Raw genomic sequence first — 13,619 nt, 5'->3', positions numbered from 1 at the left:
TTAAAAAAACTGTCCGAGAGGCTATATTTTAGAGCACCATGAGCTGTACAAGTGTAATCAATTTCAAGTCAATCAGAGTCAGATGACATTTGTGGCGCCCCCCTATGGGTTAATCTCGATAAGCTTCGAGGGACATGCTACCACATGACTTCTGCACATACCCAGCAAGTTTGATGATGATAGGACCTATGGTTAAGAAGTTATGGCCAATTTGTGGATAGGCCCCGCCCCTGCGTAAACTTTTTGGTCAATGGCGGCCATGTTTTTCAAGTTGTCCTACTAATCTTTTACGGGTATGTTTATTGTAGTCCCCCGGGGCTTCACGAGAAATTTGGTGTTGATACAGTCAAATTTCAGAAAGTTGTGGATAACACCCTGTTTTTCAGTTTATGCTAATTAGCGGGAAATATTCCCTGAAGAATTTTTATGGTCCCAGAGGCTTTTTTGTAGAGCACCCTAACATACACCTGTGTGAGAAATTTCAAGTCAATCGGAGTTATGGTGTGCGGGGCGTGGCCTCTCAAAGTTCTTTCAGTCGGGACTTCATAACAGCGCCCCCTAGCGGAAATTCAAAAAACTGTATAATAGCACACCCCGTGGGGTGGGGACGCACGTTCTGTGAAATTTTTGCATGTCTGCGTGTAACGGTGTGGGAGGAGAAGCAGCTAGAATTTTGAGGCAGAATAAGAAGTAAGAAGTAAGAACTAGAAATCCCGCGGAGATTTGGAAAGTACGGGCCGCCCCCGCGCGAATCGGGGAAGGAAAAAAATCACGGCCGACCCCCGCGGTCCCAGAGGCTTTACCGTAGAACGACGCGAGCCGCGCGCGTCCGACAAACGACGAGTCGATCGGAGTCGGGGGGAAAGGGGCGTGGCCCGGCAAACATTGCGTCGTTGAATGACGGTTTTCGCATTCGTGGCGCCCCCCGTGGGTTAACCTCGACGAGCTTAGAGGGCCACGCTACCGCATGTCTTCCGCACGTATCCCGCGAGTTTCACGACGATAGGACCTACGGGCAACGAGTTATGGCCAATTTGTAATTAAGCCCCGCCCCTGCGTAAACGTTTTAGTCAATGGCGGCCATGTTTTCCAAGCTATCCTACTGATATTTTTCGGAGACGTGCGTCACAGTCCCCCGGGGCTTCGTGAGACATTTGGTGTCGATAGAGTAAAACGTGAAAAAGTTGTGGATAAAACCCTTTTTTTCAGTTTATGCCAATTAGCCGAAAGTATTTCCAGGTTGACTCTTATGGTCCAAGAGGCTTTTTTGTAGAGCACCCTAAAATACACCAGTGTGAGAAATTTCAAGTTAATCGGACTTACGGTGTGCGGGGCGCGGCCTCTCAAACTTTCTTCAGTCGGGGATTAATAACAGCGCCCCCTACCGGAAATTAAAAAAAAATTCCTTTGAGCGAAATTGTAGAGTACCATGAGCTGTACATGTGCAATCAATTTCAAGTCAATCGGAGTCGGGTGACTTTTGTGGCGCCCCCTATGGGTTAATCGCGATAAGCTTCAAGGGACATGCTACCACATGACTTCTGCACATACCCAGCAAGTTTGATGATGATAGGACCTATGGTTATGGAGTTATGGCCAATTTGTGGATAGGCCCCGCCCCTGTGGCGCCCCCTATGGGTTAATCGCGATAAGCTTCGAGGGACATGCTACCACATGACTTCTGCACACACCCAGCAAGTTTGATGATGATATAACCTATTGTTAAGGAGTTATAGCCAATTTGTGGATAGGCCCCGCCCCTGTGGCGCCCCCTATGGTTAAATCGCGATAAGCTTAGAAGGACATACTACTACATGACTTCTGCACATACCCAGCAAGTTTGATGATGATAGGACCTATGGTTAAGGAGTTATGGCCAACGTGTTATTAAGCCCCGCCCATTTGTGGCGCCCCCTTTGGGTTAATCTCGATAAGCTTCGATGGTCATGCTACCACATGACTTCTGCACATACCCAGCAAGTTTCATGATGATAGGACCTATGGTTAAGGAGTTAGGGCCAACGTGTTATTAAGCCCCGCCCATTGGTGGCGCCCCCTATGGGTTGATCTCGATAAGCTTCGATGGACATGCAACCACATGACTTCTGCACAAACCCAGCAAGTTTGATGATGATAGGACCTACGGTTAAGGAGTTATGGCCAACGTGTTATGAAGCCCCGCCCATTTGTGGCGCCCCCTTTGGGTTAATCTCGATATGCTTCGATGGACATGCTACCACATGACTTCTGCACATACCCAGCAAGTTTCATGATGATAGGACCTATGGTTAAGGAGTTATGGCCAACGTGTTATTATGCCCCGCCCCTGCGTAAACGTTTTGGTCAATGGCGGCCATGTTTTTCAAGTTGTCCTACTAATCTTTTACGGGTATGTTTATTGTAGTCCCCCGGGGCTTCACAAGAAATTTGGTGTCGATACAGTCAAATTTCCGAAAGTTGTGGATAACACGCTGTTTTTCAGTTTATGCTAATTAGCCGAAAATATTCCCAGAACACTTTTTATGGTCCAAGAGGCTTTTTTGTAGAGCACCCTAACATACACCTGTGTGAGAAATTTCAAGTCAATCGGAGTTACGGTGTGCGGGGCGTGGCCTCTCAAAGTTTTTTCAGTCTGGACTTCATTACAGCGCCCCCTAGCGGAAATGGGAAAAACTGTATAATAGCACACCCCGTGGGGTGGGGACGCACGTTGTGTGAAATTTTGGCATGTCTGCGTGTAGCGGTGTGGGAGGAGTAGCAGCTAGAAATGTGAGGAAGAATAAAAAGTAAGAAGAAGAAGAAGAAGAAGAATAAGTATGGTGGAGAGTAATAATTACGGGTCCCCTGTAAACAGTGGACCCGTACTTAACTAGAAATCCCGCGGAGATTTGGAAAGTACGGGCCGCCCCCGCGCGAGTCGGGGAAGGGAAAAAATCACGGCCGACCCCCGCGGTCCCAGAGGCTTTACCGTAGAGCGACGCGAGCCGCGCGCGTCCGACAAACGACGAGTCGATCGGAGTCGGGGGGAAAGCGGCGTGGCCCGGCAAACATCGCGTCGGCGAATGACGGTTTTCGCATTTGCGGCGCCCCCTGTGGGTTAACCTCGACGAGCTTAGAGGGACACGCCACCGCATGTCTTCCGCACGTATCCCGCGAGTTTCACGACAATAGGACCTACGGGCAACGAGTTATGGCCAATTTGTAATTAAGCCCCGCCCCTGCGTAAACGTTTTAGTCAATGGCGGCAATGTTTTCCAAGCTATCCTACTGATATTTTTCGCAGACGTGCGTCATAGTCCCCCGGGCCTTCGTGAGAAATTTGGTGTCGATAGAGTAAAACTGGAAAAAGTTGTGGTTAAAACCCTGTTTTTCAGTGTATGCTAATTAGCCGAAAATATTTCCAGGTTGACTTTTATGGTCCAAGAGGCTTTTTTGTAGATCACCGTAACATACACCTGTGTGAGAAATTTCAAGTCAATCGGACTTACGGTGTGCGGGGTGTGGCCTCTCAAACTTTCTTCAGTCTGGGTTTAATTATAGCGCCCCCTAGCGGAAATTACAAAAAAATTCTGAGAGGCTATATTGTAGAGCACCATGACCTGTACATGTGCAATCAATTTCAAGTCAATCGGAGTCGGGTGACTTTTGTGGCGCCCCCTATGGGTTAATCGCGATAAGCTTCTAGGGACATGCTACTACATGACTTCTGCACATACCCAGCAAGTTTCATGATGATAGGACCTATGGTTAAGGAGTTATGGCCAATTTGTGGATAGGCCCCGCCCCTGTGGCGCCCCCTATGGGTTAATCGCGATAAGCTTCGAGGGACATGCTACCACATGACTTCTGCACTCACCCAGCAAGTTTGATGATGATAGAACCTATTGTTAAGGAGTTATAGCCAATTTGTGGATAGGCCCCGCCCCTGTGGCGCCCCCTATGGTTAAATCGCGATAAGCTTAGAAGGACATACTACTACATGACTTCTGCACATACCCAGCAAGTTTGATGATGATAGGACCTACGGTTAAGGAGTTATGGCCATCGTGTTATTAAGCCCCGCCCATTGGTGGCGCCCCCTATGGGTTGATCTCGATAAGCTTCGATGGACATGCAACCACATGACTTCTGCACATACCCAGCAAGTTTGATGATGATAGGACCTACGGTTAAGGAGTTATGGCCAACGTGTTATGAAGCCCCGCCCATTTGTGGCGCCCCCTTTGGGTTAATCTCGATATGCTTCGATGGACATGCTACCACATGACTTCTGCACATACCCAGCAAGTTTCATGATGATAGGACCTATGGTTAAGGAGTTATGGCCAACGTGTTATTATGCCCCGCCCCTGCGTAAACGTTTTGGTCAATGGCGGCCATGTTTTTCAAGTTGTCCTACTAATCTTTTACGGGTATGTTTATTGTAGTCCCCCGGGGCTTCACAAGAAATTTGGTGTTGATACAGTCAAATGTCAGAAAGTTCTGGATAACACGCTGTTTTTCACTTTATGATAATTAGCGGGAAATATTCCCAGAAGAATTTTTATGGTCCCAGAGGCTTTTTTGTAGAGCACCCTAACATACACCTGTGTGAGAAATTTCAAGTCAATCGGAGTTACGGCGTGCGGGGCGTGGCCTCTCAAACTTTTTTCAGTCGGGACTTCATTACAGCGCCCCCTAGCGGAAATGGAAAAAACTGTATAATAGCACACCCCGGGGGGTGGAGACGCACGTTGTGTGAAATTTTTGCATGTCTGCGTGTAACGGTGTGGGAGGAGAAGCAGCTAGAAAATGTGAGGCAGAATAAGAAGAAGAAGAAGTCAGAAGAATAAGTATGGTGGAGAGTAATAATTACGGGCCCTCAATACATTGAGGGCCGAGGGCCCGTACTTAACTAGAAATCCCTGAAAATCAACGGGACACATCTCCTACGTTGCATCTTCATGCACACAAATACTGCAACACACACCGTTTCTTATCTGCTTGGAAAAGACATAATTGGGATTAAATGTTAAATGTTCCATAAAATCTCGTCATATAAAATAAATATAAAAATATAAATATGGCAAGAGTTCAAGCACTGTTAATTTCTTTTTACTGTGTGCGTGCATGTGGACTTGCTACAGGCACCACTGCATTGCATGCTTTCAAACTTTGCCAGAATATTCTATAGGGGTCTGGGGCCGGTTTCCCGATAACGTCATCTCTTAGCGAGCTACGAAGACTCCTACGTTATGATTTACCAAAGTTGTTTACCTCTGTAGTCCTGGTTCCCGAACGGTCTCTTAGGAGAAACACTCCATACGTCGTACGTACACTGCTGAAATCGATTGCTCAGAGTTCGATTTTCCATTTCCTGCTTATTTCATGCGAAGCTGCATGACAAGTCTTTGCAAATAAAAGATTACTAGAAATCCTTCTAAGCCGAAACATTTATTTAACACCTCTTGCTTTATAATCTAAGTATCTTTAAGAACAATAATCACGTTTCGTGGTGGGTCAGTAAGGAAACTGAAAGTAGAATATCGCCAATGGCCTATATCAATAAAAACAGACGGCCCAAACAGCGTCCAAATGAGCTAAAATCCTAAATACAATAAACAGTAACATGGCACACTTATTTTAAGGTAAGCTTTAATTGATTATTCATTAATTTTTTCACACGTTTACATGTTTTGAGGCGGAGAATCCAACGCACACAGCGGAGCTGTCAGCTGAGCCGGCTCAGCTGACAGCTCCGCAGTGTGTGGAACACAGTGCGATGGTTCTAGTGTTAACCTTGGTCGAACGTATTACCATAGCCTATAGGCCTACTGATTTAAAAAAGGTAGCCTAGGCTATAGAAAAATATAGAAACAGCGGAGGAGATTAAGATTGTTTCCAGCAATTATTTTCTTCATGAATGACTTGTGGCAGTTCCATGCGCAACAGGGATGTCACTCGTGTCCGTTTTACGCATGGTGCTTACAGAAGGAAATGTGGGGGTCTGTAGTAGCCAAGCCTATCTCTGGCGATGCCACAGCGATCGCAGGGACTTCACTTGTCATTAAACTTATAAATCTGACTGTATTTCATATCAAAGGGACACAGCGATGACTGTATTAAATATCAAACTGATAAAAACGATCCGACTGTAGGCTATAGTGTATCACATATAAAGTAGCCTATTTTCATATTGACGGACATCGCATCCAATCAGTTAATGCTGATTGTCAAGTCAGTTAGATGACTATGTAGGCTACTTATAGTTTTAACACTTTGTGAATCAGAGTGAATGGTATTCTGCTAAAATATATAGCTTACTTTAAATGTGAAATGTACGCTATATACAGTTATCGTTTTTAACAGTTTGTTATTTAATACAGTCATCGCTGTGTCCGTTTGATATGAAATACAGTCAGATTTATTAGTTAAATGACACAAATGAGAGCTGAAACATCCCTACGGTAGAGCTAAGAAGGCTCTGCGGGCGTTCCAGACCAACCTTACCAACGTAGGACGTACGAAAGAGATTCGTAGCAAAGAACGTTTCGGGAAACAGGCGAAATGTTAAGTAGGAACTCTACGTAGGGGTTACGAATGACGTAGCGTTAAGAAGGCTCTACGAAGGCTTTGGGAAACCGGCCCCAGGACAGGTTTTTGCCCCACAGAAAAAAATAATAATGACGTTGTGGCGACAAAATGAATGATTTAAAACAGGGTTTCTCAACGGGGGCGGTACCGCCCCCTGGGGGGCGTTCGTACAACCTAGGGGGGCGCTGGGACCAGGCTGGGACACGAGAGCTTTTTTTTTTTTTTTTTTTTTTTTAATAAATATATTTTAAACTTTCTTAAAAATCGTATGAATCTTTTGACCGCAAAAATAGGTTACCTGAAATAAACAGCCTATTTTAACTTTTCATGTTTCTAACCCCTCGACCTCTTTTTAACTATTCTCTCCAATGTTCTGCGGTCTGCTGACTGTCGCAGCCTTAGAAAAGAGAAGGCTCTGCAGACAGCCAATCATAGGCCTTTCACACCGCCGCAAAATCGGAGCTAGTTCTGGGCTTGTTCGGAGTTAGAGCCAGTGTTTTGGTTTCACACCGCCAGAGAGCCTGCTCCGGGCCGTAAAAACCGGGGGAACTCATACCCCAGGATTGAGCAGGGTTTGATAAGAACTGCTTGCGCGAACGGTTGGGGGAGGGATTATCCTGACCAACCAGAGCAACTCAAACCTCATGCCCGCCATATTTAAAAACACCGCTACTACGAGACGTAAACATAACATAATTACCGAACGTAGCGATCAAATTGACCGGCGAGAATACGCTGTATGGGTCCTGTTTGCTTAAGAAAGCAAAGCGAGAGCCAACAAGTGTAAAAATAAGACGTATTCGCCGCTGTTGTTGTGCTTAAAGCTAGCGGTAGCTTTAGCGTTAGCCACAAGAGCAGCGGCGTCGGGTGACGTACTCACACGTTTACAGTGACGTCATGACGTTGCTCTCTTGCCGGCTCCATGGCTGTCTCCGGTCGATGTGAAACCAACCGGTTCATAACTGGGATAAGGCTGTAACCAGTTTTGAACTGACCCCAACACCAGCCTGGAACTGACTCTTGGTTCATTTTGGTGTGAAAGGCCTATCAGAGGTCTTTGAGTCAGAACAACCAGCCAATCAAAGCCTTAGCGGCAGAGGAATCAGCCAATCACAGACTAGTATAATGACGTTTACTGATATTGCTAATGCTAATGCAGCGAGATTCAAACTTAAACTAACTATTGTCTCTGAGGTGGAGAAAACACAGAGTAATCAGCCAAAGCATGGAGTTAACTAACACACAAGCAGAACCATGTTAAAGACACAACCCTCATATGTTGGAGAGGGATGATATACTAAACGCTGTGCACCGCGAGAGGCTCACTGAAGCCCTGTACAGCAGCCCTGGCAACACGCACCGTCTCCATCCTACTCTGCACTGTTAAACTGAAAGCTAAACTATCAGGTGAGGGAGGGGCCGATCGCACGGCTGGATGATAGGTTTGCTGCATTTAAAAGCCTTCACGTCTTCACGTGCGGTACAATGATAGTTTAACTAGGATTATTTTGTTTTAATGATAAAGGGAAGCAATGTTTGTTGTTATCATGTAGTCGCAATGTGTTAACTCCTCCTGTCGATCATTCACTGTGTTAGTTTCCGGTATTGTGCCGCAAAAATAAAAGCCCCCCGCGATATTTCTTTACTTTTCTCTCCTTTCCCTATCTATTTTTTTACTCAGTAACGCAGGTGATATAAAATGTAGCGAAGTACAATACTTCACAATTAGGGCTGGCCCGAATTATTCGAATATTCGAATACTCGTTCGGAAAATTAGTATTCGGAGCTTAAATTAGTATTCGGAGCTTCGTTTTTTTTTTTTTTTTTTTTTTTTTTTTTAATTATATATTTTTTTTTTTTTTTTTTTACTTTTTTTTTTGCAAGAAGCTAGTACTGTAATATAATGTCATCAACTAATTTTATATTTGGATATAAAAGTTAGTAATATTGTAGTAGTAGTAGTATTGCTCATTTAGGAGGATATTACATCACTAAGTGTCATAGCGCATCCATTACTTCACCTCCGAGCGCGTAAATCTTCAACAAAATATGCAGATACTGTCAAAATCAGTTCCAGGGAGTATATAGGGATTATTAACGTTAAAAAAAAAAAAAAAAAAAAAATCATTTTTTAATTTAATTTTTTTTTTTTTTTTTTAATGTTGTTTTTTATGGTGTGCTTTTCTGGAACGAATATTCGAATATTCGCTCGGAAAAACCAACGAATATTCGAAGCCTGAAAAATGGTATTCGGGCCAGCCCTATTCACAATAAACATACTCAAAATAAAAGTAAAAGTATAGGTTTTAAAAATCACTTAAAAAATTACAAGTACACGAAAAAACTACTCAATTACAGGAACGCGAGTAAATGTAATTCGCTACTTTACACCCCTGATTACAACCAATGCTGATAGTGTTTTTTCTTTTTATGCAACCAGCCACCTGACAGTGGGTTAAATCTGCCTATCATAGAACAGGCTCATATTGGGATTTCTTTTAAATAATTCTTATAAGAAACCAAAACAGCACAGAAAATATGTTTTATTGTTGATAGAGGATGTAGCCAAAACATATTCTTAATTGTGTGTGTGTGTGTGTGAGTGTGTGTGTATGTTTGTGTTTTTTTTTTTTTGGGGGGGGGGGGGGGGGGGGGGGGCGCTAGAGTATCTCGGTAAGGTTAGGGGGGCGTTTGCTCAAAAAAGGTTGAGAACCACTGATTTAAAACATCGCCATACGTTCTATTTAAACATTCACCATTCTAACTCCTTCCAGAGGGTGGCGGTATTGGGCCACAACAATACTAACCCGACATGCGGCAGCTGTAATATGCCAAAGCTGCCAACCACCATATATGCAGAAGAATAAGTTACCCTATAACAGCTTGACACTCGCATACGGACACGGCCATTACAACTCTGTGAGATGAGCTATCGCCGCTGACCACGCGCATACGAACTAACCGAATGCTGTCGCCGCGTTTTCTACAACCCAAGACACAGTTTTCCCTGGCTAGGTACATTACACACACACACTCACTCACTCACTCTCACACACACACACGCTCCATACCTGTCTCCCATTGAAAAAATGTGGTGCATTATGAAGCACAAAATATCACAATGGAGTGTTGAACATCTGAAGTTGCATTTCAAGCAAGAATGGGAAATAATTTTGCTTTCAAAATGTCAACAATTAATGTCCTCAGTTCCCAAACTCTTACTCAGAGTTTTTAAAAGAACGGGTGATGTAACACAGCGGTAGATATGCCACAGTCCGAACTTTTTTGAAACGTGTTGCAATTTAAATTTTTTATATTTGTGTATATTTAAAAAAAAACTATAAAGTGTTTCAGCTTAAACAAATACATACTGTATGATGTATTTGTACTGTTATTTATTAAATAGATGTCAAAAAGGATTAGGAAATGAATATATGCTGTTTTATTCACATTTTACATAACGACCCAACTTTCTCGGAATTGGGGTTGTATGTTAAGAATTTTTTATCAGTCAGCAAAAGACTATCTGTATACAGCAAATAAGATCTGGTGCATTGTTTTACTAATGTAAAACAATTACTAATGTAAAACAATGCACTACAAATGTGTAGCATGTCAGATAATCTCACTGACTTACCGTTCAACATCCCAGATGCGAAGAGGGGACAAGTTATCGCAGCATGCAGTGCCTGTGACAAAGGAGCTGTACACAAGAAGGGAAGGACACACAGACAGAGAAGGAAATGTGTCACACAATGTATTTATACCAGGTCCAATTAAATGCAAAGTGTTACTGACAGCAGCAGAATAAATATGTATAAGCTAAACAATATATATATCAATCACAGTGTTTCCCCCAGAAAATGGCTTAGTCAAGGTGGTCACTGCCCTGGGTCATCGGAGGCGCGGCGAAAATTTGGGGGGTATTTTGCTCAAAGATGCCAATGCGCAGTAAAGAAATAAACTGTTAATTTGAATACAACAGACACTGACCTTACAGTTGTGCAATTTTGTTTGCTATGTGCAGGTACTAATGATGTGCAAACATGCAGTACAAAGCACAATTAAAGAAAACTTCTACTGTTTTGGTGCAATACTATACAGACACACTAAATACAAATAATGGACCATACACTCAACATGTGTATGCACATAAAAGTGAAAATTCAACTTTAAAGTTCCTTTTTGGATGGGGGGCTGTTGTGCGATTATTCTGGACAATAGGCCTACTGTGATGCGATAGCCTATAATTCATTAATGGTTGTTTTTAGCCTACTTGCTTGATTTATTTTTAAATACAGTTTATTGGTCGTTTTCTAACATGTATTTCCAAATTTAAAACATAAAAATAAAGCAGCATTGAAAATTCAGAAAATAAATCTTCTTGGCCTACACTAGCATGCTGTTTGAAAAATAACTCAATAGTTGAAATAATAAATACAATGTGTTTTCCCCTTAAAATGACTAAATACATTTCTCCAAAGGTCAAAGACAGTAACAGTGTGGCACTTCTGTAAACACTTACTGAAACTTGGCTGGGCCATCACTCTCATGCATTCATCAAACTTTTCTCTGCACTGTCTGAGCTGATAGATAGGTTGTGTTGCCACGGTGATGTGGAGTCTTAAACTGTTCTAGCTTTGCAGAGCACTTCTTTCTGTTCAGCTAAATATCCCCATAGGACGGCACTGTGTTTATTATCGCCACAAGTTAAATGTCGGTTTGCTTCTGCTCGTTTAACTCTCCCGCGTGCATGCCGTAGTCGCGCGGTGCAGTATAGCCGCGGACACAGAGCAGCTGATAGAGAAACGCTTGGAGACACATGCTTTTTACCGCAAATCGCGGCCTTTCGCGCAGTTATGACCATGTATAAGTACACATCGCGCTTGCTAGTACATTGAAAAAAAAAAAAAAAAAAAAAATTAAATAATTTTTTTTTTTTGTGGGGGTGGTTGGTAGTCAAGGCGGGGGGCTGGCGTTGCTAAGGCGGCCGCCTTAGCTATAAAGCGCTGGGGGAAACACTGAATCAATAGACAGTATAAGAGTGTCGGTATAGCTGGCACTAGCCATCTCATAGTGGGATAAAAACAAAATGTTATGATGCGTTATGATATACTGGCAAAACAGTGGCTAAATAACATTTTGTTCACAGATTTTAACACTCATATGTCGACTTGCCATGTTTACTATAACATCTTTGCCAACTGCTAACTGAAAGTCTTTTTTTCAGACGTTTGTGAGTGGTATCTGAGACAAGTGCACCATAGACCACGTTATCAATAATTGACATTTTCAATTATGTTTTGGAATAAAACATTTTTCATTTGTTCTAGTGTCCAAGTTAAAAAGTGGAAAATACCCATATGTTTGGAGAGCCAAGGTTATAATTCCTAATGCCTTGTCTGATAAATGTTCCAAAACCTAAATATTCCATACAAAATGATATATAATACATATAAAACATACACTGAATTGATTCCCAGAGTAGGCATTACATTACTGCAAGAATAGTAACACTGAAATAGCCTATATTCAAAACATTCCTCGACCACTTACAGTTTTACACTTCATATGTTGTCTTGCTGTATTTTTTGATTGATCATTGCCAAGTAAGTATTCACTGCATACTTGCTTCATTGACTTCAACAAAAAATAGTTCCAATTGGACAAAAAGGGATGGATGATCTCTTTTGGTCGGTTGCACCAGCTGGACCTAAAAAAAAGTTTGGTGTAAGCCCTACGTCGGACTTACCTACGTCCAGCCTAGTGATAAGTGTCTACAGTGGTGGCACCATCTAAAATTACGACCGGGTGCAGCTACGTCCGACTTAGCGATGCACGTCCACGTTTCTACCGGTACGTGGTGATTCTCTTACGTTCACCGCATCAAACTGTTAAATTAAAGGGAATTATCAGCTGTAGTGCCGTGGACAGCCCTCCGATCCTTTACATGTTTACCTCTTTTAAGGTTGCAACTGTGGTGATAACTCCTTAATTCAACCAACTCAGCGCTGCTGAAACAAAACCGCTCAACTAATTCTCCATATATAAATATAGAGGATTGTTGCGGTCTCTCAATATTATTTTACGGCTGAAAGCCAGCTGATCCTGTTGCATATTAGATGGACCATCCCTCCCAACCCCCACAATCTTGTGCCGTTTATCAACCTTTTTAATTGTCACCTTGGAAACGAGTCAGAACTTATCACTTATCACTTTGCACCTACCTCTTACTAGGCGTAATATTTAGTCTCAGATGTTATACTACGTCCAGATGGTGCAACACTCAGGTATACATTCTACGTAGGGCTTAAGGTGCATTTAACATCCAGCCTAGTCCTACACCCAGGCATACGTCCAGCTGGTGCAACCGTCCCTTTATAATCATGTAAGATATTCTTTCAAACTGTAACTTGCCCATATTCAGTTGCATGTGTTGCTGTTGTTAACTCTTTCCATGAGACTGCACTAATAACAGCATAACAGATATGTGTACTTTAAAGGATATGTTAGTCTCTGTATCTCCATCTAAATTATTTTCATCTGGCCATCAGCCTTTGTCAGAGACAGACTCTTTGCTGTTACATAGCCAACATGCACACCCTTGTCACTGCATCAACCACACAAGTTTTCCTGCAGAAATACAGAGAAGAAAACTACAAAAGCAGAAATTCTTTGATTGGAATGGCAGGTTGAAATTAGCAGCCTAGGTATGCACAGTGAATGCCATTCATGTGGAGAGGGGAGGAGTGCTGTCTGCGTGTGTTATAGAGGGTGGGGTGGGGACCAAGGGCTTGCTAGTGGTAGGGGTCTCAGAGCTTAATGCCCTCCTACAGGGATGACGGACAGGGGGGAGGACCTGCCTAACACACAGACAGACAGAGAGCTACTGACAAAGGCTGATGGCCGGATGACAACACTGTAGATGGAGATACCGAGACAGATGCAGAAAGAGAAGTAATAAACACTTATAAACCCATATATCTGAGGGTAGAAGACAAATGCATTTATTTTTTTGTTATTTTCTATATACGGTGCATACAGAC

The 13,619-nt window shown here is 42.9% G+C and overlaps 1 protein-coding gene across 2 annotated transcripts in view; it reads right to left on the bottom strand.

Annotated features, from left to right (window-relative positions):
- Positions 1 to 13,619, bottom strand: part of fbxw4 (F-box and WD repeat domain containing 4) — a 149,190-nt gene that overhangs the window by 60,115 nt on the left and 75,456 nt on the right. The window contains exon 6 of one of the 2 annotated variants that reach the window (XM_080036590.1): positions 10,211 to 10,276. The exons of the other annotated variant lie outside the window; for it this stretch is intronic. Within the exon in view, the coding sequence (XP_079892716.1) occupies positions 10,211 to 10,276 (66 nt within the window). The remainder of the gene's footprint in view (positions 1 to 10,210; positions 10,277 to 13,619) is intronic. 2 annotated transcript variants of the gene reach the window in all.

Source organism: Ammodytes marinus (assembly GCF_949987685.1).
Source record: "Ammodytes marinus genome assembly, chromosome: 11".
Taxonomy (NCBI): domain Eukaryota; kingdom Metazoa; phylum Chordata; class Actinopteri; order Uranoscopiformes; family Ammodytidae; genus Ammodytes; species Ammodytes marinus.
The sequence above is the reverse complement of the archived record's forward strand: the minus strand, read 5'-3'. Positions and strand labels throughout refer to the sequence as shown.